The following is a 27,722-nucleotide window of genomic DNA, read 5'->3' on the forward strand; positions in this document are numbered from 1 at the left end:
AGGTTGGAGCTGAGGAAGCATGGGAAGGAACTGGAACAAACATTAGACTACCACAATAAGAACATTTGTCCACTATGCTTATGCCATACCTTCATCACCTCTGAAACTAAAAAACTGACAAAGCTAACGTCGATTATGCTTGGCTTTCAGCTCCCCAAGTTCGTAAATCCAAACTTACAATTTGTCTCCAGCCAGACAATCATTGTAGAAACAGAAAATATGAATGCTTAAATGACTAAAAATCAATACAAACACAAGTTGACCAAATCCGAAAAGGTTGCCCCATCTTCAACCTACAAGAAGCGTGGCAAATTTTTGAAGTTGAACACATTAATCAGCAGCCAGTAGAGACAGCATTGTCTCCCCTCTATTCCAGGCAAGATGTGGCTAGTTCTCTCCTCAAAATATATGCACAATGTCATAAGCAAATCTTTGGACGTGTCAAGGAAAGTGGCAGTGTAGCATAACATTTAGCGTTAAAAGTGAAAAATAAATGTTCTCAGGCTTCAAGACTTCACATAAACTGGCAGGCCAGATTTTTTCCGAGACTTTAAAATATTGCTAAGATATGCAGTATCAGGAAAAAAATCAGCAGCTCTGATGCAACCAGTTAGTGGGAAATTCCTATGCTATGCTATGAGCATGTTTCATTAAGTTCCAGAGCAGTAAAACATTGCTCAACCAGAAGCAACATATATTGACGCCCGACCCTTGGAGCATGTGTGTACACGCACAACATTTGATAGTCAAAAACCAGTACAAACAGGAAAAGTCCAACCTCATTCACAAAACCATAAAGATATAACTAATCCAATGACTAGAGGACCTGATTTCTACGACCTTTCGATGGTAAATTGACGTTGTTTTAGAGATGTCAGAAAATGTAGAATTTTACGAATTATGATTTAAACACAAGATCTATGTTATTTTGATGGCTTTTCACATTGTCAAGATAAATGGGGTTTGCACCTACACATTCTTATTATGGGTTAAAAATAAAATGAATAGTCTTGCGAAAATAAAAGAGGATACGTCCAAAACAGCACGAACGACTGCAAAAAAGAAAAGAAAAGAAAAAGAACAGCGTCAGCCAGTTAATATACAGAGAGAAATAAAAATGATGTATTATTACACTTGCATCATCACAACTAATAACTCTCCAAAAAGTTAAAGGGGTTGGGTCCAAGAGGACCAAGACAATTTTAGACTGCATCTTCCAAAGATAAATGACTATGGTAGGAAGAACCTCAAATGTAAAAGGTGAAATTCGCAACCACTTCAACTACCCTTGAAGCTCAATGCTTAATTTTCAACTAGAGCTGAGTATGAATTGGTTAGACACCTTCAAGACAAGGTTTCATCATGCTTGATATTTATTGATGTTGTATTACATAAATATGACAAGCTAATTTTGTTGTCAATATAACACTTGAGAAAGTAGCATACCATTATCAGTTGGACACCTTTAAGACAAGGGTTCATCATGATTCATGTATGACATTCAATGATTTCCTTTTAAAGTTAATTTGATAAGGTAAGTTTACTTGTTGACATAAAACGCGAGTAAATGACAAACCATAATTTGGAGAGTTCTGCTCCCCTGTCCACAAGGATAGATTGGCAGTGACGTAACTCAAAAATTGAAGCCATAGGTTAAGCGGATTACTTAGAACAGAGGTACAGACTGCAGCTATAAAACATGAAGGATAATTTCCCAAAAAGAAGAAATAGGACTGGCTAAGATCTATGACAAGCAAGTAATAACATCTCTATAGAACACTCATGCTTGATATATGGTAGGTAGAGAGGTAAAGTGAAAGAGAGAAAATAAGTTAATAATGCACGAGTTTTGAGAGATGAGAGAGTTTGGCCATGTCCATTGGAAAGCATTAACTACCAGCAAATGGAGGACAGTGGAAGAGTAAGAGCAAATGATATTATTTAATTCCATAATATCAAGGTGACCAAATACAACTCAAGTACGCATGAGGAAAATCAGTCTGCCAAGCAAGTAGTATGATCAGGAGAACATCACATGAAACAATCCATCAATAAGTAACTAACAAATGATCGAGATGTGTACCATAAGCCCACCCAGAATGCCGTCAAATATAATCTGGCTCCACGAATCAAAGTAGGAATGGATCGTAAACCCAGCCTTTGCCATGAGTCCTATTGAAGTAATTACCATGACAAGGAAATAGAAGACAAATCCAGTCAAGCCAGTAAATCCCAAAATTCCAGCAATAACCCCACCAATGATGGACATAAATGTTCGGCTGCACAAAAAAAAAGACCTCAGGTTTTAACATCAATCTACAAATGTTCACTTGTCAATTAATAAAATTATGATAAATAAAAAAAAAATCAAAGTAGTGAAGATACATAAAAAGCAAGTACATACGGTTCAGCGGTTACCAATCGAAATTCAACATTGTTGTCTCAAGCTAGCTACTAAAATCATTTTCCCTCTATCAAAGTCCACGGAAAATTTGCAATGCTACGGGAGGGGTAGACCTAAATTGACATTAGATACTGTTGTACGCAAATATATGAGTATAATGGGTTTGTGTGAACAAGTGGCAGCTCAATGGAGGAAAATGATTCATGTAGCCGACCCCAAGTGATTGAGACATAAGGCTCGGTTTGGTTTGGTTTGGTTTGCTTTATTGCTATTCCCGTTGGTTGTGGATGAAAACAATCACCAGTTCATAGAAATCATATTAAGGACTAAGAGTTGCAGATACAACAAATCTAATCCCATAAAAATTTTGCTGAAGGTCCTATTTACTGTTGTAAGACTCATAACACATGTATTGAAACTACAGAGGCTGATGGGGTCCATTTTGACAAGCCGAACGAAAAATTGCAGGGAGGTGTACAAAAAAACCTGTAATAGATAGCTTTCATATTGTTCTGCATATTCTCAGCATTGAAGGTAGGGAAATCATTCGTGGACTTCTCAGATGAACCTGAATCAGCCATATCTTCTGCCTTCTGAAATTCTTCAATTCCTGGGTAACAAGATTCAAGGATGACTTATCCAATACTACCCCTATTGAATTCTCATAAAAACGTCAAACAAGGGCTAGTGGTCCAATGGTTAAACTCAGCCTATAAAGTGACTGAAACTAACGACAGTGGCAGACAAAGGAATTGCATAAAGAGGGAGTACAAAACTCTCTTGAGTTCTGAGAGATTATGGTAAAAACAAAATTACCAAGATTTTGAAGGGGTCCGAACACTAAATTTTGTCACAAATACTAAAATATACATGGCGAGAATGAGATTACTTAGAAATCAATGCCAAAGATTCAGTGTCCCTGACCTTATTGATGGGAATATATGGGGTATAAGCACGAAAAAACAGAAAAAGGAATAGACCGAGTGTTGGGGGTCCTTTGGCCTAAATCAAGTTTTCAGTATTTTGTTTCTCTTTTCTAAATTTATGTTGGATTTACCGTGGGATATGAATCTAGAAAGTAAAAATTACGACTAAAAGTATAAAACAGTTAACTAAAGACGAAAAAACAGTTTAAAGTATCTGTCTTTAATGTCGTATTATCTGAACTTTTCAACTTCGGTCCATACGTGTATACATTTTTAGTCCTTCTCGTTGAGCTTAATTCCAAAAAAAAATCAGGAAAAGCCAAACAAAATATCACTACAAGTAAACAATACCTATTAAGATAATATTACTACAACTCATTGCTATTTGGTGAATTGCGTTCGAAATAAACCTTCATTTTTTTTCCCGAATTGAAGTCGGCAATTGATACACACTCACCACCTACTACGCACAGATTCAAGTTCAGACATAGAAAACTAACGAACTTGTGAACGTAGCAGATCGGTGGATCGAGATTCGACAACTGTTGGGAGAAGATAAAAGACTTCTCCAATTGATGTTTCGTTTAAATATACCTTAGATAGCTAGCAGATAGAATCGAAATAGACGGGTTGTACCTTGGTGCTTGGCGGAGAACTTCTCAGTGAGGAGAGAGAGAGAGGGAGGGAGAGATCTTGTTTGGGAAAATCCCTCCCAAGGGAGCGCTGGCTGATTATGTAGGCTAATTTGCACTTTTATCCCCTTAACTACTCAATATTTTCCAAATTCGTCCTCCATCTATCAACTATACCGATTAAATCCTCAAATCATCCACATTCATATCCACTCAGCCTGATTTGAGATTCTTATGAATTTAGTAGATGACAACTTTTCCGTTAGTGACGGGTATGATGACAATATACCATGAAAAAATTGAGATATTATGGTTCACTGATACTGCATGTAGATAAGTATGGCATTTGTCAAATCCCCAAACTATCAAAAATTAATACTTCTTCCGTTCCAAAATGGATGTCAATTTTTGATATCTGTGACAATTTCAATTACTTACATCTTTCAATATGGATCTCAAAATATATGCAATATGGATCTCAAAATATATGCAATATGGATCTTGTTTGATAGTTTTTGATTAGTTCTATTATACAAAGTTTTCAAACTCATGAAAAATATTATAGATTGAAAGATATAAGCGATGAAAAATGACATGAGTTTTAAAAATTGTCATCCATTTTGGGACGGAGGGAGTACTCCGTATCTACGTAGTCCGATTTGACAAATGCCTTTAGCCTAATGGTATTAGGGTGCACTTAGGCGCTAGGAGTACGGAGGTCCGAAAATCAACTCCTCCTCAAGGGTGCTAATTTAACTATTCTATCAATATTAACTTTCGCAGAGAAAAAATAAAGGATAGTTTAAGAGTTAAATAGGTTTAATTGTTAAATTAAAGCTGAATTAGACATAAATTGAATAATTAAGGGGGTAAATGTACAAATTAGTCGATTGTGTATATATTTAAGTGGGCTTGGGCCGTTACTTGATCCAGGTCGGTCTTTCTACTTGTACAAAGAGAACTCTGTGTAAGCAACAACCGCAGCGAACAACTGCAGAACACCAACCTCCCACTCTCACTCCGAGGAAAAATCAAGGCAAACTCCAAAAAGCTGTGAAGCCTTTCATTATAGAACAAACTGAATTTGTGAGAATTCGTTTGTTTTGAGCAGTTTTTTAGGTAAGTTTCCCTATCTGTGAAAGGTTTGTGTGCTGTTCTTGGGGGCATTTCGGTCGAACCTATCGAATTGCTGCAAAATTCAAGATTCAGCTTTTAGTTTGATTTGTATGATCCTTTCCCTTTGTGGGTTTTGAAAAGTTGTGGAATTCAAATGGTTACCCATGTTTGTAACTTGAATTAGGAATATTTTTCACTACACCCTGTTGGGATAATGTATTTGAAGGAGGGATGTTCCTTGCTGCTTAAAGTCCACAAACCTTCAATCCCTTTTGTCCTCAACACAACCCCAATTCTCAATCCTACCTGTAATAACGAGGCGAATTTGAACCCCCATTTGGTTAAAGAATGTGATGTTTTGAGGAGGTTAAGGCATGAAAGTGACATCACTTTGGCATTGGAATACTTCAAGTCCATTGCAAATTCAAAATCTTTCAAACACACTCCTTTAACATACCAAGTCATGATTGAAAAGCTCGGGCGAAGGGCTGAGATGGATGGGGTCCAGTATCTGTTGCAGCAGATGAAGTTGGACGGCATTAGTTGCTCGGAAGACTTATTTATTAGCGTGATAAATTCTTATCGGCAATCTGGGGCCGCCGAGCAAGCGCTGAAAACGTTTTATCGGGTGCAAGATTTTGGGTGTTCACCGACGGTCAAAATATATAATCACATTTTTGATGCATTGCTTAATGAGGATAGGTTTCATATGATAAATCCTATATATAGTAATATGAAGAAAGATGGGTTGGAGCCCAATGTGTATACTTATAATATTCTTTTGAAAGCTTTGTGTAAGAATAATCGGGTGGACGGTGCTCATAAGTTGCTCGTAGAAATGTCGAATAAAGGTTGCTCTCCTGATGCAGTGAGCTACACAACGATTATATCTTGTATGTGTAATCTTGGTAAGGTGAAAGAAGCAAGGGATATTACCAATCGGTTTCCCCCTATAGTACCTGTTTATAATGCTTTGATCGATGGGGTGTGTAGAGAATCCAATATTGAGGAGGCATTTGAGTTGTTGAATGAGATGATGAATAAGGGAATCGGTCCTAATGTAATCACTTACACAACTATCATCAATGCTCTTTCTGATGCGGGAAATATTCACTCGTCTCTTCCTATTTTGGCCCTAATGTTCAAGAAAGGATGTGGTCCCAATATTCATACTTTTACTTCCTTGATAAAGGGTTTTTTCCTGAAAGGTAAATCTTATGAGGCCCTTGACATGTGGGAACGAATGATGGAAGAGGGAATCTATCCCAATGTTGTTTCATACAACTCACTGATACGAGGTTTATGCTCTGTTGGTAATGTGGGGAAAGCTGTATCTGTTTTTAATCAAATGGTGAGAAGTGGTTTTTCTCCAAATGTAACAACATATAGCACTCTTATTGATGGCTTCGCAAAAGCTGGGAACTTGGTCGGTGCGACTGAGACGTGGAATGACATGATTACCCATGGCTGCCATCCAAATGTCGTGGCATATACGTGCATGGTTGATGTCCTTTGTAGGAATCTCATGTTTGACCAAGCCCATTGTCTTATGCAGAATATGGTGATGGAAAATTGTCCCCCTAATACAATTACCTTTAATACATTTGTCAAAAGTTTGTGTGGCAGTGGAAGAGTAGATTGGGCCATTAAGTTGCTTGACCGAATGGAAGAAAATGGGTGCTTGCCAAATATCACGACTTATAATGAAATATTGGATGGTCTTGTCAAAGAGAACAACTTTACATTAGCATTTGGAGTGGTTAAGGAGATTGAAGAAAGGGGGCTCGAGCTTAATTTAGTGACTTACAACACTATGATACATGGTTTTTGTTGTGCTGGTATGCTAGAGGAGGCTTTGAAGGTTGTTGGGAAGATGTTGGTCGGAGGATTAAAGCCTGATGCTTTCACATTTAACATAATAATAAACGCATACTGTAAGAATGGAAAGGTTGAGTTTGCCATTAAACTGCTGGATGCAATGAGTGCAGCAGGTTGGTGTCCAGACATAGTTTCTTACACAAGTCTTATATGTGGGCTTTGTGAGTTTGCTGGTTTGGAAGAAGCTAATGTTTATCTTCACAGGATGTTAAAGGAAGGAATTGTCCCCAATGTTGCAATATGGAATGTCTTGGTCCGGTTTTTGTTTAGTAAAGTAGGTTTTTCAGAGGCGCTGATTTTTCTAGACAATATATTGGATGGGTAAATGTCATGCAAGACCACAGATGGTTAATGAACAGCTGATGAAGTGCAACAGACGTCTTTATTGTCTGGATTTGTAATTTCTGGAGGAATTCTTCTTGTTGGGATATTGTACACTTCCAGCATCTGGCTCTTTCACTGGGGTATGTATTCTCAAAGGGAAAATTGGTCTTTCCATGCAGTAATCCTAATGGCCCCTTTGGATTGTGAGAGAAGAAAAGGAAGGAGAATCCTATCACTTGTTTGAATGAATAAAGAGATGAGAAACGTTGAGAAAGGAAGAGAAATGATGGATTTTGAAGAAGCGGCCTAGCTATGCATAGCCCTGGTTCTATGATGAAAGACTTTTATGTTTATTGGTCCATTTTTGTTTCTCACCAAAAGATGAGAAACCCCAATCCTTTCTTTTCTCAACAGCAAGGAGCTCAAGCATTTTCATGGCTTACTGCACTGGAGAAGTTGTGTAGTTTGTATCTTAGTGACGGGCATAGAGAATTGGTACTTCTCTTGAAGTTCTCAGCCATGTTTTGGATGTATGTGTTCTACTGTGATGGGAAACTGAGGATTGATCCACTATAGCTTTCCTCTTCGACGTGTATTATTCCGCATCTCTTTTTGTTTAGCAGATTGGGATTCCATCTTGATAGAAAGATACAAGGAAGAAGACCATCATGGAGACAGAAAAGATGATGAGAAGAAAGATGACTGTGTGATAGTATGCTAGGACTGCTCATTCAGCTCTAATCTTATGCAGCTTCTGCTCGCTCTCGCCTTTACTCTGTTTTGGTCCAACTTAGGATTTCTGGAGCTAATAGTACTTCTCTGTAGTTGCAGCTGAACTTAATCTTGTCATGTATTCCAGAGCCCAATGGCGAACTTGGTGATCAAAAGGATTTAGCTCAGACATCTTCTTTTCTCTTTCTTTTCCCTTTTTATTATCCAGGTGGGAGAGTGACATATTCAATAGGAAACTTCAAACAAAGAAAATCAGAAAATGATATTGTTCTGGCAGCTCCACCTGAAATTTTCTTTTGTTGTTTTGGCTGTAAGGGCTCCACCTAAAATTTTCTTTTGTTGTTTTGGCTGTAAGGTACATACATTTAATTTAGCGTCTATGCTGTGCTTATGGGTTGGCTGTGTTCTGGAGATTAAACATTGGCTTGGAACTGATTCAAATAACAAATGCATGAAAACTTCAGTCTTTGGGTGCTGCTTCTGAAGCACACACACAGAGAGAGAGAGAGAGAGAGAGAGAGAGAGAGAGAGAGAGAGAGAGAGTTGAACCTAAATTGGCAATTATGGTCTTGTATGAGTAATTATTCAACCCTCTTGGACACCAGTTGACTGCCATAAAGCAAGCCAAGGATACACATGGACACACTATTTTGGTCCATTTTGTAGAATTCCCATTTCCAACACAGGCAGCAGCCCATCAGTAAGGGGAAAAAACACAGGCAGCCGCTTTCACCCTCGTGGACAGTGGAATTGGTCTACTGTACCAAGTTAACAAACAAAGGAAAAAAGCTTTCTAACTCACTTAACGAGTTTCAATTTCTTCTTTTATGTTTTCCTGGTACTCATACCACTCTCTGTCTTTTCAATACTACGGCAGACCTTCAAACGATCACAAAATCATTGTTGCTGGATCACAAAAACACTCTATTCAAATTCGCAAACAATATACATCAGACAAAACTTCATCTGCCCAAAATTTACTAAACCACTAGTTCAAAGAAAATGCATTTAGAAGTAGATAAAGAAACTATCTACCTACTTTCTTGGGTCTCAACTTCTTGCTCCCCACTCTACTAGACTTACTCGGTTTATTACTCTTTCTGCTCTCTCTGTACCCTTCAATATAGTCCTCCACATTCATAATACCTTTTTCACCTTCGATGTCATTGTCATCACCATCTATTTCTTCCTCTTCCTCATCCGCCGATTCCTCATGTGTATCATCCATATCGTCATCTTCATGGTCATATGTCTCATTGTCATCATCTTCCTCATCATTGTCATCATCTTCCTCATCATTGTCATCATCTTCATCGTCATATGTCTCATCCACATCATCATCTTCCTCATCATTGTCATCATCTTCATCTTCATCATCATATGCATCATCATCATCATCGTCGTCGTCGTCGTCATCATCCATACCAGCGAGTAGTGTGTGGAACTCAGGTGGAGGTGGACATTCCTTTGTTTCTGCCTCGTCCTTCTTTATCACCAGATGCCGAATAACTCTCTCATCTTTGTCTAGCATATTCTTGAAATCATTAATCGATTTGGCTTCCAATTCGAAATTCATCAAAATGTAGTGGGCGTTTCTTGCTTTCTTTATCTTGTATGCCAGTCGTCGCATACCCCAATCGTTAAATCTCCATATCCTGCCTTTCTTCTCTTTTATAAATTCTGCAAAAATATGTTTGATGGGTTTAACAGTCCAATGCCTCAAAAAGAAGAAAGACACATATGATGCTGTATTGATGCATACTATCACTATAAAATCAGCAAAGGCAAAAGCATGTACATATTCCATACATTCTACCAGTCTCCTTGGTCGTCTGCATTCAACAGGTCTCCATTCATTTCCATTAGAATAAAAGAGAGACTATAATTTTACAGCACATGAATTTAATACATTTGGAAAAAGATTTGGTAAACATATGCGCCTAGAAACGTATTTAAAATTGCAAATATAGGAGGTAAAAAAGGTTACCTTGAACTTTCAAATTCACACTCTCAACCTCTTTCGCATGGTCCTCATGAATCGCATAAACCACTTCATAATGGCGCACTGTCAATGCGAAGCAAAAATGGGGATCAAAATGAAGGTAACAGAAAAAGGGAGGAAAAGGGAAAGACTCCAGGTACCAATTTTGATTCCTTTTTGTCAGCTACAAAATTAAAAAGATATCAAAATGCTATGTTAAACAGCGAATTCCAAGTTGGCTATTAGTTTTTTGTTCTTCGCAAAACGTAAAAATGCTCTTCAAATATAAAAATGGCTAGGAGCCAAAATAGGTAGAAAATTGTAACAGTTCAAAAAGCTTCAGTGTCTCTTTTGTATTTCCCTTCTCAAAACCATACAAGTAAGATTAGACATCTACTCATTGAGTTCCAATTGGCATCCCAACTACCCCAACACTGATTCTAATCCAGTTAGCAATGAAGAATGAGTGACAAGGAATCATGCTTACTTTGTTCTAATTTCAACGCGCTTTCCAGTTCAAGATTTAGTTGTTCAAACAGTTCTCCTGCAAATCAAGAACAAGATCAATCACAGCAAAAGTGCATATAATCAAGTGTCCTCTTTATAGAAGTGAATCAAGGAATTAAGATTGCAATCACTCACGTTCTTCGTCGTCGGCAAACTCAGGGAGAAGCCTTCCATCTTCTTGAACTTTCTTCTGAAATCCAAAATCAAATTGACAAACACCTTTTACCCAAAACTCAAGATAAGAAACCAAACTTTTTAGCATTTAAGAGTGGGTGCCATTCAAGGCTCCTAAAATTCAGTTTATACCAAGACTCTACATAGATTATGACCACAAATGGAAATGCAATTCAAATCCGATAGACAATAGAATATGGATGCAATTTCAGTACTCATACAACCCTTAGACTAGAACTCACCATTGAAAACCGGCTTCGACGGGAAGAGTAACCAAGGAGCAGATGGCCAAGCACAATTTTTGGTAAACCATAACATCATATTGACAATTGTAGGTCAATTTAATATCAGAATCCCCACAGTTAAGAGTATCCTTCACTGGCCAAGCATGTACTTGGACAGGTGGGACATCAGAATCGTAACCCAGATATTAAAAAATTTGCATACCTGTATATTATCCATCTTAAATTTACAAAATCAACATTGATAACACTGAATTTAGCACAATTCCCCAATACATTATGTGTGTGCACAATTATGCACCTAAACATAGTCTAGGATATCGGAACTGTTTTTTGTGTTCATCTAAACTCACACAACCACCAAATAGACCAAAGAGATGTTCTTCCCTCTTTTCCCCCTATGTACTCCATAGTCCAGACCTACATCTATTTCAGCTATAATCTGAAACCAACTTAACAGAATCAGTCCTGTGATCCTATCGGAAAATAAGTAACTAAATAACTTAACATGAAGAGTGACACGGCTAATGTGTGGCATGCCATTCAAACTTGCCCTAGCCCTGTGTCTACCGCATTCGATCACGCTACTTGCACACATAAAATACACACTCACTCACATTCACAAGGATTGTGGACACACACACACACTGGTCCCCCAAATCTACGTGATTGTGTAGTGTGTGACACTGTGTGAATCCCCCAATCCAATTTGCGTGTTCGTAACATTTTCCTGCTACCTTCAGCCATCCAAAATTGCTGTGATTCTAAGATAACTAACCAATTGATTAGCTCATAGGAGTTGTCAAAGAAGAGGGTATGGCTAGCTATTTTTTCCTAACATGACCCATTTGCCTAGCGCATTCTAAACATCAAACCGAATACCAGTACACAAGAAACCCCAAATACCCAGAAACATACATAAGCACCATAAACCCACAAGCATGTTAGAACTATTAAGTGGGATTTTGAATTAGAAGTAACCTCTTTGAGCAAAACAGATTCAGGGAAGAAGCCAGCTTCATCAGGTTTGACTATGAAGCTATGAGTGTTGGGCTTCTTATCACTCCTCTTGTTATCCTTCTTGGCGGCCAAAATCACCGATTTTCTAAGTCTCAAAGAGGTTTTCTGAGAAGAAAAAAGGGACAAGGAGGAGTACCCATTACTCCCCAAAACCAAGAAACTGTTTCGTTTTCCGGAAAACCCACCATAACTGGCCAAGTTTGAAAAGAGAGAAGCAGTGGTCACAGGGGACGAACAGCCCAGTATTTCCATTTCTCGACGGTGTCGAGAGAGCTGCTCGAAAAGGGTAACCAGACGATAATAGGGAAAGAGAGAGAGATTTTTATTTTATTTTGGTGCACAAATAATTGACTCGAAAGTTGAAAGAGAATTAGAAAAATAATTGAGTGTCAAGTAAAATGTAAAAAACTGCAACAGATCTGCACAAATCCAGATACAGAGATGTCTGAGAGCGTCTAATGTGTGTCGGCATTGGCTCCATATTTATTATGTGAAACTTACGTGTATAAGATAAACTTACGTGTATAAGACAATTCTGAATATATCTGTGTTTGAATTTATACACAAAAAATTGTGTCCGTCACATTAGAATAAGGGATTCTAAAACGTTTCGCAATTGTGAAAATGTTATGAATCATGTGACTAATATTATACATTTGCAAGATAAATGTCAAATGAAAATACACAGAAAAAGAAGAAAAGAAATGGTTTAGCTTTGAACTTGTCGGTATATATTCCAGTCCCACTTTGGTTATACGTAGGCTTGATACACTACAGGAGTATTATCCATGAAAGTGTCCTTGAAACATAAATGGACGGCTCAGATTCACAAGATTCTAACATTTTCCTATTCGATTGCACATTTTGTAAAATGCCTCCGAAATTTATATCACACTAAGAGAAATCAATTAGCAAGCCTTTTTTTTTTAAGATAAACTTATTTCAAAATAATAACAGTCCTTATCTGCTTAATATGAAATCCTCGACGTGCTGTTTGAGATCTTCGAAGTATGCCAGTTATGACAAGTTGAGTTCAAGTATTTTGTTGCCGGGAGAAGAGCCGGATCCATACAAGAACACAAAGTTAATAAAGCATCACCTGGAAATGCTCTAGCAGAGCCCAATAAAGCAAGTTTTACACATCAGAGTATATGCATATTGGAAAAGCTGCACCATTAGATAAGATACTATAATCCCACTCTAACATCCAAATGAAAGCAATTCGTCTACAATATTCTGCTCTTCTCTCTCATATTAGTTTCAAAACTTTCCGTCGAAAGGAGAAAAGGAGATCATGTTAAGGCCACTGGAGAAGTAATCGAGCCATAACTTGTAGGCATTCTCCTTCAAACCGGTACATTCTCCTTCAAACCGATACAAACGTCTTGTGTATACTTTCAGGGAAAGGAAAAAAGTCTATACAATTACAAACCCTGTGTAATGTAGGCTCAAGGAAACCTCAATACTGTTGAATAATTGGCAAATTACATTTCCCTCGCCCCACTATGAAAAGCACAACAGGCCTTCATCCAAGTCTATGAGCCCTATTTACTAGGCTCATAAATGTTTTATCCTACTTTTGCGGCTTAAAAGAGTGGAGCTTTAGCTCACCATTGCTTCTTTCCTTTCTTCTTCCGCTTGCTGCTGCCACTGTTGCTGCCGCCACTCTTGGAGAATTTCCCAGCCTCGGCAGTAGCAGATGGACTCTCACTTGGAGTGCTGCCAGCAAAATTGTCAAACACACCTGCTTGCACTGCATTCTGTAACCATTCAAAGAATTCCTCCTCGGTCATGTTCTCTTCAAGATTAGATGATGATGATGATGGCATTGAAGCTCCTCTTTGTCCTGGGCTAGTTCCCTTCCCATTGTTATGTTTGGCCGTCAAACTTGTGTTCACATGGAAGCTTGGTTTGTGAGTATTGACTGGAGATCTCATCCCCTGTAACAGGTGTTCAGAATTTCAACATGATATAGTAGTATGGAAATGTATGTGCAACATAGACACAACTTCCTTCACTTGGTGTGAAGTCACTAAAAACATCAGTATTCTTGTAAATTTATTTCCAAGATATCATCTTACCACAGTTTTGAGCTAGCTTGGTGGAACTGTTTATCCATTCAACAGAGAAATATTCTACAAATTACTCAAATAAAATATGAAGGACCATTATGAGCATCTTTTGATGTTGTCCCACCAAAGCTCCACCCCCAAATATATTAATTTGTTTGTTTTTTCACTCTAAGGGAAATTTTAAGAAAATAAATCAGGAAAATTTAGGGCATCACTTTGGATAGCTATGCTAACCGATTTGCAACCCAGATGTGCACATACTTGGGAACTTGCATTCCAATACGTAAATCGCTGGGATACTAGCGTTTCCTCGTAACACACCATTTCTCGTGACAGTTAGCCATACTGTAAGTGTTCACTACCGGTCATGCTGTAGGTGTTTCTGATTTCCTCTATTGATTCAATTTGAACAAACCCGAAAGACTTCCACTCAGCTTATCAGGAGGAAAATTGATTACCTGACAAATATACCATTCAGTTGCATCATAGATCTTGCTATCAGCGCAAACATATGCACGAGGTGCATCAACCTGCAAAATTTTCAATTCAGCAAAGAGTATTAGCACATTAACAGGACGAACAAAGAATGACAAACTTCTATAAATGAAATGCTTAACACAGGGCTTGTCTCTCTTTTATGGATTGCTTTCTACCTTCTGCAAAATTCCAAAAAAGAACGGTTGAGAAGATTGTTCAACCCATCCATCTCCATCTTTAGCTTGATGAAAATCTCTGCAATCCTACAGAAGCGGACTGAAATTTAGGTATACAGTCTATAGTCATGAATCAGAGAATGCTGGAGCAGTCTTTCTGAGATTTTTATCTTTTTAACGCTTCATAATGATAAACATAGTCAGAATTAAAGTTAAAACCTGGCACCATCTTGCTGTAGATTTTGATTTTTTCGTCTGAATCCAGACATGAAAATTTCCACACTTTCTACAGGCGATCCGCCTTGACTCTCCATAAGGGTCCTCACCATCGGTAGCGGTGTGTGCAAATCCAGAGGCAAAGAACTTATGCCTTCCATTCTGGACAACCAAATACTAAAAGCTTAAGCAAGTTGAAGAGATGGGCATACATGCTAAAGAGTAAATAGTTGTTTTATTTTTTGAGAAAAGTAATCCATATTAAAGAAAAATAGTGATGAAGAGACGTCTATTGCAAGGTTTTCAGGAGATACATCATGTCAAATGCAAAAGAAACCTCACATCTTGTTGTTTCCATCAGTTCAGAAGATGATCTAATGTGAGGCACTGAGGTTTCTATTATATCTACAAGCAAGACATTGAAATCCTATGGGAAAATTACACTACATATGCCCATTCTTCTCATTAGCAGCAAGCAACAGGATGGAAATAAAAATCCTCTCCTCAAGTCAAGAAGTTTCCAAGTTAGAGACAATATCTCAACTGGATTCTTTAGAGCCTCCACGTGTCAAGTGTTGCGATAGCTTCCGAAAAGTCCATATGTTACAGCGACAAGATAATTGATAGAAGGCTAATTAAGAAAATGGTAAGTCCATAGAGAACAAGAAGAAACATACCAAGGACCGAAAACAATTTCATGCTCTAACAATTATAGAACACTGACAGACCAAAGCAAAACTGAAAATATCAAATTGTGGACGGCTGAGATTGCAGGGGATTGCAGGACCGCAGCAGTGTGTTTTCTCTCGGAAGTGTTGTGCTTTGGAATTCATTTTTACCCTTAGTTTTATGTGAAGGATCTAGTAGGTTGGGCAGCTTTTTTACCTTTTTTTTTTTTCTATCACTGAGACACCTGAAGAGCAAGGCCAAAGGTCCACCCAGGCCTCTGAGGTTAAGGTTGTTTCACTGCATTAAGTTACCTAAGTAAAAGAAGATGGGTATATATTCCTGATATATTGTACACAGCGGCGGTAAAGAAATTTATCATGTATACTTAAATGCATGCGGACTTGGTGAAGAAAAAAGAGGAAGTTCAAGAAACTAAATGTACTAAATCAGATTGAAGCCAAGATAGATCTGCAAACCTTTTGAGAAGCATTTTGAAACCTGCGGAAATAGTTCAGTAGCTCCTCCCTCCTCAATTCTTCATCATATGATTTTCGCTTCAAAGAATCAAGTAAAACCTAACAAAAAGAATCCCACCATATAGTCAGCCAAAACGAACAGGGCAAATTATTTTCAAGAAGGAAAAGATGGAAACCAAAAACATGTACCTCATACGCATTCTGAAGTTTCTTAAAAGCTTCCGCAGCCTTTTCATTGCCCATATTCTTATCAGGGTGGACCAGCATTGCCTGAGAACCAAACCATAAAATCTTGACTTATGAGCTACTAACACTATTACAAACAAAAAACTTTAATTTCATACACGTCCAATCTAAGTTCATCTATGGAGCATGCAACATGCCAGAAAGCCTATAAATAACATTCCTAGAGAAAAACACAAGCAAACTACTCAGAGGTGGAAGTACAGTTCATAATAAATCCATCTATGCAAGCCACAAAGTAACCTAACCTTTTTCCTATATTCCCGCTTGAGTATCGTAACATCTACATTTTCGAAACGGGACAGGCCCAAAGCTGAATAATGATCTGTACAGTTCAACAACCTAACAACTTCATCTTCAGATGACATCTCAAAATCAGTCCCACTTGTGGAAGGTATCCCAGGGCCACGATCAGATGATGGACTAGAACCAGTTTCAGGGGATGAGGGCCCCTGTCCACCATAGAAGAAGCTCTGTTGACCTTCCATTCCAGCTGTTTGTTCAGGGACCTGGTCGGGCATCCTATGATTGATGTTGTTCTTCAAGAAGAACATTAGAGCATCACTTGATATGAAGGATAAGTTCAATGCCAAAAGTAAACCGAACCACCCAACATATGTCCACGCACTGTATACAGAATACAAAGTTGTTATTAACAGTGCAATCCGTTCATGGCTCAACATGAATGCCAACCCTGCATTTTAAAGAACCAAACCATCTCAGTTCCGAATTAAACATCCATACAGAGGACATTATTGTCAAGAGAAGAAAAAGGCTACAGGATCACCTCCGGAGCAGATGACAAGTCCTGTTGTCCAAAAACTTCCACAAAACCACAATAAAAGGATTCCAGAAACAGCAATAAACATAAATCCAATGGTGAATCCAACAAAATGTCCAGTCAAAGCTGTTATGACCTGAACAATTATGAAAACAAGGAAAGAGATGAACAAAAACAAAACCAACCGAACAAAAAGACCATATATGAGTAGATTTAAATCAATCTTCCCTTATACAAGGGAAATAAAATCTTTATGTCAAGGTTAGTCCTAGGCCAACCCCAAGGGATTGTCCTAGTGGTCAAGGCTTGAGACTTAGGGGTTTGGTCCCTCCTAAGGTCTCAGATTCGAAACCTCTTAGGTGCTATCAACTCCTTTGGGGCCAATTCATACAAAGCTTTGCTCTGGCTTTAATTGGGACCCCCGCAAGTGGGCGGTGGGATTGGCCCCCCAGGATTAGTCGAGGTACGCGAAAGCTGGCCCGGACACTTGAGTTACAAAAACAAAAGGTTAGTCCTAGGACTTACCAGGACCAGGACAAATTTTAACACTCCAATCATCGCAATTACAGAGAGAATGCTGCACCAAATAACCGAGAAGAAGGATGTTGTACCCATGCGCAGAAAGGACTCAATGCCTCTTAGAGTGCAGTCCAACCAAACCATTGACAAAAGAAGCACTATGTTCCCGACATGCATGAGCCACCTCAAGACAATTGGGTATGCATGCTCAATCTTCTTTTGAACATAACAAGCAGCATCTGACATGTTAGTTGTCAGACTAATAAACAATGGTTTCTGCCTCTGCAGACATTCTGTAGCTGCCTTCAAAATGGATAAAGCTGAAACCCTCAAGTGCCTGAGGATGAGAGAGTCTGAGAACTCTAAATTACCCATTGTATCATCTGTGTGAGAACCACTAGGCGAGTGGCCAGATCTATAGTTTGAATCCTCTAGGCCACGAGTGCTATTTGGTGGCCTCCCATTTTCTTCTGTCAAACCGGAAGCTTCCACGGTAGAAATATTCTCTAAGCAATCTCCTGAGTTACAATCACAAGGCACTGCTTGCTCTTCAGAATGGATAGCACTCATACCTTGCTTCTCTTTCTTCTGAAATTTCTTGGATTTCTGTTTGCTTCTATTCTCACCTCCTGCATGATCAGTTTTATTCCCACCTTCTGAAACGGGTGCACTCGGTTGGTTACCATTAGGGAGTTTCTCCTCACCAGCAACCTTTGCCAGGTTCACTTTTCCTCTTCCTTTCGTATTTGGCAATGGACACCCTGAATCTGAAACTCCTTTCTTGTGGTTTGACAAATTGTCCCACCCATTCTTTTGTTGGTTACCCTTACGAGCCATCGAATCTAATGTTTTAAGATATTATCAAAGGGTATGTAAATAACCCACTTCTGTTTCCATCAACAGATCCACACCTTGCTCATTAGATTTAAAGGCGCCTGCCAGTATAAAATTTGAAAAATTGTCAATATACTTGTAGGCATGATTAATGGAGTAAAAATAAACAGCTGCTTATGATGAAAGGCCCAGAGGCCGGAACCTCAACACTATATCACAATAAGAGTTAGGATATTTAACATTGGTAGCATGGGGTATGGGGATCCATGAGCTACCCAACATGGAGACTACGACCTTAACACTAAAAGCGTCACATCATCATTCAGTCGGTCCGGGTTGAACCACAATGAATTAGTAAATTGTATGAACCATTATGTGAAAGTAGACTTGCTAAAACAAGTGATTGTGGTTAATATAAAAATTGCAATAAATTTCAACAGTTAACTAGACTTAGGGTAATACACATGAGACCACACTTCACGAGAGGCAATTACATTTCAAACAGGTAACAATTTTCCGAAGTTGAGCAAATTATAGAAGGCAAGGAGAGGGGAAAAGGTAAATTACAGGCTTATCTCGAGAATAATTTGCTTTCCTTATATTCATTGAAAAAACTCCCAATTCAACGCTCTATTACTTAACCATAATTCATTTTCAAGCTCCCACCCAGGGTTACAGCAATTCGCTTTAAGGGTTACGAACTGCGATCCAGATCAAACGGTCCCAATGGGAGATCGATCGCAAACTGGAACCGGAATTCTTGAGATCCGACGATAAAAATGGCTCACGGATGATATTTCACTCTCATATAACCAAAAAAAAACCTAAAAAAATTAAACCCATTAATGATATGATAAGTGCAGTGACATTTATAGATGCTACTAGTAGTAAAACACCCTGAAAAATGATCCGCATCGGGAACAAACTAATTTTGTTCGGAAAAAAATACGAAGAAGCCTACCCCCGCAGTACCATGTTCCGAAGTGTATGACTTACCACGATCCCATTCATGTTCCTCATACCACAACAATCCACGATCCGGGTAAACCTGCTCACACCCCTTAATTAACTTGTATCCTTGCAGTTACGCCATCAGAAAGATGATTAAAACAAAGAAGAGGGCGATTTGGCCAAGAAAGCATAACTGTAGGCAGGGCCAGCCCGGGGGTAAACTCCACAAACTTGCGGGCTTGGGCAACCTCCCGGACTGGGGCATCCGTAAAAAAAAATTCGAACTAGAGTTTTATAATAAATATAAATATTTAACAACATTACGACTATATGGCTTTCTGGCCTAGTGGAAAGGCTTCCACTCCTTACCCATAAGGTCAAGGGTTCCATACTCATAGCTAGCAACCCACTTTAAGCTTTTTTTTTTAAACTCCTGAAATGGTCTAAGGCTTTAATTTTTTTAATATTGAGGCTTAGATTTCATTTGGGTAATGAAATTTTATGCATACTTTCTTTCTTTTATAAAGCACCATAACCGGATTGCATTTTGATTTTAATTTTTTGATGTAATTCAAGTTAAAAGCACATATAACCTTCTTTTTCTTTTTCTTTTTTTTACTTGTTTGTTTTTATTTTTTATGAATAAATACTAAGTGGCCAATCCAGCGTGAGGTCGGGCTTGGGCAACCCAAATGTCGGGGCCGGCACTGAATGTAGGGTGATTGGTTCAAATTCGGTAAACAACCACTGAGAAACACAAACCAAAGGTTCACCTGTTTGATATGAGGGGAAGATTTGAATCGAGGTGGCCTCCTAAATGGGTCAATGATCTTCTTGGTTCAACCCTCAATCTCTCAATTTCAAATTTCACTGAAAGCAAATTGGTTACTCGTGGAATAATCAAAAAGGTCAGCTGATTATAAACCCCGAAAATTGGTAAATGTTCCAGCAATCAGCACTATTGAGCCAAGTTCAGAAATACAGCTAAACTAATTGTGGTCAGTAAATTGTTGCACTCATGTACTTCCTGTAGGTCCACTTTTGGGTATTGACCTTTAATCAATAGCAGACAGCCTTGATCCGGTGAATTTCCATTTCCCTTTACCCTTTCACGTTACACAACAGGCTTAAGTAGCTTAAACCAGTCAATGTCCTTCACTGGGGATACTCAAGTTACCAACCTTTTCTCACCCTGTTTCCTAACTGGGGTCAGAATTGAACCCTCATAATAATCGCAGAAACATTCATATCTATATCATTTCGCTGTCATTTTTCTATTTTCCTAACCTAACATTCTTAATCCAACACCACTCATTTCATTGATGAGTTTTCCATCGCTCAGACTATACACATTTCATTTATTTACTTCCATTAAATGCATCCATTAATGAGGTCAGTCATTTAGCCCTTTATTGACTTCATCTAAATCATAAGAGTATACAGTAAGAGGTGTCCACACCATGGAATGCATGCATAAGCAAAACAAACTACATAATTTCCGATAGTATGTCCATATCAATAAACTCCAAATGGAATCCACCGACATATATAACTGAAAGGGTAAATGTGACAAAACTGACAATTCAGCAACGGGAATACAATGTAAATGCAGATAATCCTTGCAAAACAGCATAAGACAAGGATCCCTCATGCAGAATGCATTACAGTACAAAATCTAGAGAAGCAAACAAAATCACAACCAGAAAGTAACAAAGCTTTAAAAGGTCCAATTTGGATGGCAGGAATCTTGAGATGGAATGTGAATATGATTCCGAATTCCACGTTTGGCATTGACTGGAAAAGGAAAACGATTCATGATGACACATTCAACCCCGAATCCCATTTCCAAACTAAGTAGAAACCCAATACCCGCCCTCCCCCATGGTAATCTTAGACTGCAAGCCTATCCATAAAAAAAGAAAACGTTGAATTTAATAACGTTGAATTTAATCACTGGGTATTTGATCCCTAGTAATCAGATTCCAGTCACACTTAATTGCAGGCATCCAAAGACAGCCTAAATGTAAACAACTTAGTTATCATTAACACCACATTTAATTTCTTGATAACTCAGGTGTCCGGCCAACTTACACCCACCTCGACTGATCCTGGGAACCAATCCTCCCGTTCAATACCGGGGCCCAATCGAAGCGGCGCAAAAGCCGCATATGGACTGGCTCCAAAGGAGTTGAATACACAACATGATTTACGCATGTATGTGTACATAGAAATCAACAGCAGCATTTAGCAGATTACTCAACAGAGGCTAAGGTGGAGTTCGAGCTACAGACAAATAAAAACGTAGTAGTATTTAGTATACGTACTTATTAGGTATGTGAAATACACGTGCAAACATCAAATGAAGTGAAGAATCATCACTGTGTTTTAACCCTAAATACTAATTTCCAGGTTCCCGAGACTATGTCGGACATTCCTCGTGTTCCAAACCCTAAAAACAATATCGGTTACATGTGTGTGTGTGTGTGTTCTGCGTATGAGCATATCTACAAGCTGATGTACATAAGAGGTACGTATTGGGGAGAAACCGAGTGCTTACCAGCAAGAGGCGGTGATGGCGAGGAAGGATCGGAGAGAGAGAGAGAGTCCGTAATCCCAATGGACGCGACCCACGGGTAGAAAGACAGGGGATGAGAGAGAGAGAGAGAGAGAGAGAGAGGGGGGGACAGATGGGCTCGGTCTGTTTCTTTATCTGTCCTTGTTTCGTGGATGGGTAGCTTCTCATCTAGTAAATCCTCCGTTACGATTTATGGTCCATTTTAGTGAGTGTGTCCCGGCTCCGCAATGATTATCGGAATCTTTGATGTTATGAAGACTACACATTTTTCATAAAAGAAAATAATAGTACTTTCTAATAATAGTATTTCGCAATAGCTTGATTGGATATCGGTAATTTTTTTACCTTATAAGAGTGTTAGTTATACGGTGTTTTTTTTTTGAAACACAGTCAATTCATTTCATAACAATGCTCGAAGGCAATACAGATTTCATCAAAAAATATAAAAATGAGTCAAAACTATCTAGACTTTGACACAGTTACCCCCTGCAGAGCAAGACCGGCGAACTCGCTAGATGAGAACCAATCAAGGCCTAGATCGTAGAGAATCCAAACGGACCGGACCCTAACTCAAACCCGATAAGCGCATATGAAATCTGGACGGCGAGAGCTGTTCACCGGAACAAAGGTCATAGCAGATCCCTCACCGACAACAGCACCCGGACAAACCACAACACACCAACAACCCCTAACACGGACGATCTTCAAAAAGCGCCGATTATTCGCTCACCACCTCTTCCTCACCAAATTTAGGGAACCCAAACTGGTACCAAACCGGACTGATTTGGGGGAAACCCAAATCAGCCGGTAGAATCCGAGCCAAACAGCCGTAGAATGGAAGGATGAAAATTCACGGTTAAAATGTGCGAATGATAGAGGTAGTATCCGCTGAATTGGTCAAAAGTAAGTTTTGTAAATTTTGGACTGAATCCAGAGGTGCCGATCTTCTGACAAGTACTACTGTACTCCATTGGGTAGCACCTAAATGTCTGATTATTTTCCAGTGGTACCATGATTTCATTCCGATTTGGAATTAAAAAACTAAACTAATGATTTGATCCAGAGTTAACAGTAGCAGCGGTTCTAGTTTCAACTTCATTCGAATTATAATTATATATACACATGTAGTATTATTAAAAAGGAAAATCATAATTTTATACGAGAACACTCTATAGAAACAGAGTCAACCACAAATTGGACATATATTTGTTGGTTAGTTTTAATTGTATTTAAAAGCGCGTGTTGATGTGAAATTTTTCGGTCAGAAATCGAAACCGATGCAATTGTGACATATCACAAGGTCACAAAAATGTGAGCACCGATAAAACTTTTGTCTCGTCATTCTTTTTTTATTATTATTTTAACACGGAAGGGTGAAAAAATAATTCTACTTACCACCTTCACTAGGCAATTGCTGACTAGAGAGGGGTACAAGGACTCTCTTAAACACACACACTTTTAACCCAAATGTGGCCACCGATAAACTTTTGCCTCGTTCAATTCGATCAAATTCAGCCAATAGTAAAAGTGCCATCAATCTTTCAATCTACCACATGCGATTTGGCACCCTAAATTTTGCCATCAATATTCAATCTAGTATGGGCGATTAGGCACCATAAGTTTTCCCATGTTAGTAATTAAGAAATTTCCAATTTATGTGGTTGGCATTTAGAAAAGGGCAAAGCCGCCACAAATTGACATGCCGTGCCTAGTTTTAGCTAAGCTATATTAAATGCCTACCAACTTTGTTTGAAAATCAAGAGAAGGTATATTATTGCACTGGTTTTATGCCTAATGTTAAAGTTCCAAATGGTACAACTCAATTCAGTTTAAAAAAAAAAAGAAGGTTCCAAACCGTATACGATTAACCCACCGGAGTTAGCCAGGCGTATAGAAAATCACCACTGGAATCACACCGGAATCAACCAAAACATGAAGGTAAGTGAGTTTGAGTTTCGCTAATAACGCCCTGTCTTACTTCATATGCGATGGTGAAAGGAATTTTTTTTTGGAGGAAGGATGGGTAAAATTATTAGAACTGGACATTCTTAGTTCATCCATTCCCAAAGCAAAAACAGCAAGACAATCAATTGAAAAGCCAAATTATTCCTAAGGTCCCCAGTCAATTTCCTTACCTCCGGTAAATCACTACCCAAATTCCGGATCTAAACGCAGGCTTAAAAAAGGAAAACTCTAGCACATAAATAACAAATTGAAACTTGACCAATGACTTGCCTTAACCAAGCTATATCAGTGAGTATTTCTCTCAATCTTTATTCAGTAACACAGAATCAAGCTGAACTAGCATTCTGGCATTCAACCGGAGTTATGTACATTATCCTGAAGGTGACTTGAGCTTTCCTCGTGTCATCTCTGACGAAAGGTTTCCATGAAACAAATCAAATTTCCACTTCCTAAATGGCGGTTTATTGCAAGAAATCAAGCCATCTTGTATAAAGCCTTACCGACTATCTAGACAGCAATAACAGTATCAGTTAAATGCATTTGCAGTTTCTTGTGACAAATAAAATGAACCATTTCTTCAACCTGGAAATGCTACTAAGCTAAAACACTATGCTGATAAAGTCTACGCTGTTTTAGACACTACGCAACGGGAGGAAAAAATACGAACTCACTCACTGATAAGTTCCAGAAGGCAAATAGTAGGGGATATGACTGGAAATGGAAACAATTGAGAACTGTCTTATATCTAATCAAAAAAGAAAAGAAAAGACAGCTGTCTTATATTGAGGCTGGATAGCAAAGAGAACAACTAATTTCTTGCATCCACTTGAATTGCATATAATATTTGCCTCCCCCGCATATCAGGTGGCCTAGTGTCTGTATGAGAGTAAAAGAAAAAAGAATTCATTTGCAACCAGAAGCTTAGAAAGAAGGCTAATTCCGATTAGACGTGATTTACACCATTAAAGCTCTAGCAAAGACAAAGCATTTCAACCTATAAGCATTTCTAACTTATAGGCCATATAGTTTCAGTCCCAAACATCGGGTTACTGCAGAAGCTGCAGCACTGATAACCGCTTTGGATGATGCCAGGATGGACCGATGGAGTGCAGAAAAAGAAAGAGAGAGATACATTCGACTTAACCACATTTAGAGTCGAGAATCACAGAAGATACATTAAGAGAGACCAAAAAATGACATAAGAAGAGTCCAGAGTCGCAGCTGTCATGGAAGTAAGCCAATACCATGAAAAGGGAATTCCATATGACTAGCAACACCCGAAAGTGTGTCATATGGCGGAAGGCATAACTTACTCGAAAGCGAAAGATCTTTAAGCAGCCACCACCTCTCCCCAAGCATACAGAAATACCAAATGCGAATAGAGAATAATCAAATACTAATACAAGGTTCCCAATCAAATTGCCTAAAGCAAAGCAGTCATATCCAACCCCCCGAAAAGCCTGAACACTCAAACATGTTGGGAGCTTTCAACCTAAAAAAACAGTTATCACATGATGTGCTGTTAAACTATTTGCAGCTGCTTATGACTTGGAAAGTCCAAACATGGAGCCCTTGAGAAGCAATATGAGGGGTCATAGAACAGCACAAGAGCTTTATATTAAAGGGCTACCCTGGTCTGCATAAAATATCGAGCCATCAGGCTTCAAATGTACACACACACTACTAGCAATTGAAAGAAATTATGGTCCTTGAAAAATTAGATTTGTACCTAAAAATGTGAAGTGAAAAGTAGTCTTCCTGACTTATATCACAGGCCACAAATTACGGAATGCCCACAATACTAAAATCCGTATTGCAGACAATGAAGATCAACTAAGTAGATGTGACTGCACTAACAAATTCATTTACAAAGGTTTTCAAATGCAGTCCAGACCTTAGAAGCAAGAGAACAAAGTGCTCTTAAAGGCATGTGCAGAAAACCACAAAGGAAGCGTAGAACTGTTCTCCACAGAATACATATCTTTCCACACTCTGCTGTCTCGATGATACATCAATACCTGCTTATGGGTGGCTAGGAACACATATTGACCCGTCTGACTTATTGGGAAAATGCCAGGCACCATTCCTCTTATACATCGAAGGCTCACCCTATCCACCACAAGCCATTCTTCCTTCTCATAATCTTTCAACACCCAAATAGTCATCCAAGCCTCTGAAATCTGAATTACGGATAAATACCCATCCGACTCCAACAAATGAACCCTACTTCCAGTCCCAAAACACACTTCCTGAGGCAATGAAAGTTTCCTCCACATATCACAATTCAGATCAAGAACTAGTACACAGGTACAACTTCCAGTCAACCAATGGAGCAATCCATTAACATACACGACTTGGTTCCTATTCATATGAGTGAAATAGTCATCCTGCAATGAAACAAACTTCCTCCATTTGCTCGACTCCGAATCAAACACCAAGCATATAAAAGTCCTCTCCGGCCTATGTCCGAATGTTCGGTGATAACCCGCTAAAATAACATTAAACTTCTGCATTGACAAATCACAAGCCAACCCAACGAGAGTGGCTTCACCATCCGGGTAGAATCGAGTAAGGGGTCTTTCCCTAGTTTTGGGTAGCAGCTTATACTCCCTAGTCATTGGGTTACAAACATAATACACACCCTTATCAGGTATGCTGGAGCAACACAACAAGCCATTACAAGAAGCTCTGACTTTCACTCTATCCTTGATAAAATCCAATGAGAATTTCTCATAAACACCCCTCAATTTATCAACAAAAATCAAACTGGGTTTTGATTCAGAGGACTCAGAAACTTCTACCAGTACCATAGAGTTCTTGACAGACACTTGATTGTACAGTTGAATAAAATACTTGTCTGAGGTTAATCTGTACCATAATTTGCACACAGATTTGGATCTGAAGAGGTCTTTAATGGAGAATCTAGAAAGAATTTGGAGAACAACTTCATCGGGGAAAAACCCATGTTCCATAGTCGGTGGATTCATGATATAATATCAAGAATGAAGAAAGATCAAGAAAATCAAATACCTTGCTCGATTACATATCCCAGATGGCTGTACCATGAAATTCATGTTCTGCAGTTGATAAAATCTGGAGAGAGAGAGACATGGTATCTGTTAGATCAGAACAGAAAGGAAAGGAAACAGGTTTTTTTGAGACTTTACACGAGGTCTCGTTTGGATGGTGAGAAAGGTATAGATAAGAAAGGGGAAAGGGGAGCTCTTTCTCACCAAGAGAAGGGAATCCCCAATCAAACTTTTTTTTTGGTATTTTTCTCTTCATCTTTCGCCAAAATGATCAATCCAAACAAGGGATTTCACAAGAAATAACTCTTTCATGACAAAGGGCTGTTTAGTCGGGGCAAATGCCAGCTGATCGGAGAAGAAAACGAGTTTGGGGAAAATACCACCGAACAGAAATGGGAAAGAACAGGAAATTCGACTTTTACTTGACACAATATGCCCACTAAAACGTGAACGTTAGCAAAAACGCCTCCCCTACAGGAAGATTGCGGCCATGTGCTCAAATGTTGCGTCCAGTTACTAAAAACTTGCGGCCATGTACTCATACCTTGCGGCCATAGAATGTAGTAAGTTCTAACCTGATTTCTGATATTTCTGTTAGGACAGATTGGCCCCTACAATTGCAATTGTTGCGTTTTACTATTGTGATATGAATGTGATTAATGAAATTGCCTCATATGATGTGGGCAATCTGGATAAATTTGTTCGATTAACCTTAACAACCACAAGAGAAGAAAAATTACAAGAAACCGACAAGAATCATTAGACACATTTCAAGCACAATATCCCTTGGCAAAAACTTCACC

General features: G+C 38.7%; 5 protein-coding genes across 10 annotated transcripts; 1 reads left to right on the plus strand and 4 right to left on the minus strand.

The window, feature by feature from the left end:
- Positions 1-27: 27 nt before the first annotated feature.
- LOC131322145 (uncharacterized) lies at positions 28-4,104 on the minus strand. 3 transcript variants are annotated; one of them, XM_058353348.1, is made up of 5 exons: positions 3,967-4,104; positions 2,891-3,014; positions 2,084-2,279; positions 1,033-1,052; positions 28-430 (listed from the first exon to the last, which is right to left on the minus strand). In XM_058353348.1, exons 2-5 carry the CDS (start codon positions 2,983-2,985, stop codon positions 400-402), a joined length of 342 nt encoding a protein of 113 aa, XP_058209331.1. In that variant the 5' UTR covers positions 2,986-3,014; positions 3,967-4,104; the 3' UTR covers positions 28-399. The 3 variants fall into 3 exon arrangements, with proteins under 3 accessions (XP_058209331.1, XP_058209329.1, XP_058209330.1); XM_058353346.1 differs by having other exon boundaries at positions 28-1,052; XM_058353347.1 differs by lacking the exons at positions 28-430; positions 3,967-4,104 and adding an exon at positions 3,925-3,949 and having other exon boundaries at positions 899-1,052.
- A 786-nt stretch (positions 4,105-4,890) lies between these two features.
- On the plus strand, positions 4,891-8,288 carry LOC131324322 (pentatricopeptide repeat-containing protein At3g48810). The gene has a single exon (XM_058356251.1). The coding sequence runs from the start codon at positions 5,293-5,295 to the stop codon at positions 7,279-7,281; it is 1,989 nt and encodes a 662-aa protein (XP_058212234.1). The 5' UTR covers positions 4,891-5,292; the 3' UTR covers positions 7,282-8,288.
- A 600-nt stretch (positions 8,289-8,888) lies between these two features.
- On the minus strand, positions 8,889-12,280 carry LOC131324323 (protein REGULATOR OF FATTY ACID COMPOSITION 3, chloroplastic). Its single transcript, XM_058356252.1, has 5 exons — positions 11,898-12,280; positions 10,636-10,690; positions 10,481-10,537; positions 10,000-10,077; positions 8,889-9,692 (listed from the first exon to the last, which is right to left on the minus strand). The coding sequence occupies exons 1-5, from the start codon at positions 12,186-12,188 to the stop codon at positions 9,040-9,042; spliced, it is 1,134 nt and encodes a 377-aa protein (XP_058212235.1). The 5' UTR covers positions 12,189-12,280; the 3' UTR covers positions 8,889-9,039.
- An 806-nt stretch (positions 12,281-13,086) lies between these two features.
- On the minus strand, positions 13,087-27,200 carry LOC131324324 (uncharacterized). 4 transcript variants are annotated; one of them, XM_058356257.1, is made up of 11 exons: positions 27,124-27,200; positions 26,921-26,983; positions 17,572-18,500; positions 17,053-17,182; positions 16,514-16,959; positions 16,212-16,292; positions 16,023-16,121; positions 14,881-15,039; positions 14,662-14,748; positions 14,467-14,538; positions 13,087-13,876 (listed from the first exon to the last, which is right to left on the minus strand). In XM_058356257.1, the coding sequence occupies exons 3-11, from the start codon at positions 18,400-18,402 to the stop codon at positions 13,544-13,546; spliced, it is 2,238 nt and encodes a 745-aa protein (XP_058212240.1). In that variant the 5' UTR covers positions 18,403-18,500; positions 26,921-26,983; positions 27,124-27,200; the 3' UTR covers positions 13,087-13,543. The 4 variants fall into 4 exon arrangements, with proteins under 4 accessions (XP_058212240.1, XP_058212237.1, XP_058212236.1 ...); XM_058356254.1 differs by lacking the exons at positions 26,921-26,983; positions 27,124-27,200 and adding exons at positions 21,448-21,633; positions 21,908-22,049; XM_058356253.1 differs by lacking the exons at positions 26,921-26,983; positions 27,124-27,200 and adding an exon at positions 21,908-22,086.
- Positions 25,581-26,927, minus strand: LOC131324325 (F-box protein At5g49610). The gene has a single exon (XM_058356258.1). It carries the CDS (start codon positions 26,875-26,877, stop codon positions 25,786-25,788), a length of 1,092 nt encoding a protein of 363 aa, XP_058212241.1. The 5' UTR covers positions 26,878-26,927; the 3' UTR covers positions 25,581-25,785.
- Positions 27,201-27,722: the final 522 nt, after the last annotated feature.

This window comes from Rhododendron vialii, chromosome 4a, assembly GCF_030253575.1.
Source record: "Rhododendron vialii isolate Sample 1 chromosome 4a, ASM3025357v1".
In the NCBI taxonomy this organism is placed as follows: domain Eukaryota; kingdom Viridiplantae; phylum Streptophyta; class Magnoliopsida; order Ericales; family Ericaceae; genus Rhododendron; species Rhododendron vialii.

Excerpts from the sequence above, each read along its gene's own strand:
- LOC131324324 (XM_058356257.1), bottom strand. The coding sequence starts at position 18,402 with ATGGCTCGTAAGGGTAACCAACAAAAGAATGGGTGGGACAATTTGTCA. Across the intron at positions 16,293-16,513 it reads AGCGGGAATATAGGAAAAAG|GCAATGCTGGTCCACCCTGA; the intron begins GTTAGGTTACTT and ends TTTGGTTCTCAG. Across the intron at positions 15,040-16,022 it reads TTCAAAATGCTTCTCAAAAG|AATGGAAGGCATAAGTTCTT; the intron begins GTTTGCAGATCT and ends TTGGTTGTCCAG.
- LOC131324322 (XM_058356251.1), top strand. The coding sequence starts at position 5,293 with ATGTATTTGAAGGAGGGATGTTCCTTGCTGCTTAAAGTCCACAAACCT.
- LOC131324325 (XM_058356258.1), bottom strand. The coding sequence starts at position 26,877 with ATGAATCCACCGACTATGGAACATGGGTTTTTCCCCGATGAAGTTGTT.
- LOC131322145 (XM_058353346.1), bottom strand. The coding sequence starts at position 2,985 with ATGGCTGATTCAGGTTCATCTGAGAAGTCCACGAATGATTTCCCTACC. Across the intron at positions 2,280-2,890 it reads ATGAAAGCTATCTATTACAG|CCGAACATTTATGTCCATCA; the intron begins GTTTTTTTGTAC and ends TTTTTTGTGCAG. Across the intron at positions 1,053-2,083 it reads GCATTCTGGGTGGGCTTATG|TCGTTCGTGCTGTTTTGGAC; the intron begins GTACACATCTCG and ends TCTTTTTTGCAG.
- LOC131324323 (XM_058356252.1), bottom strand. The coding sequence starts at position 12,188 with ATGGAAATACTGGGCTGTTCGTCCCCTGTGACCACTGCTTCTCTCTTT. Across the intron at positions 10,538-10,635 it reads GTTTGCCGACGACGAAGAAC|GAGAACTGTTTGAACAACTA; the intron begins GTGAGTGATTGC and ends CTTGATTTGCAG. Across the intron at positions 9,693-9,999 it reads TGTGAATTTGAAAGTTCAAG|AATTTATAAAAGAGAAGAAA; the intron begins GTAACCTTTTTT and ends ATATTTTTGCAG.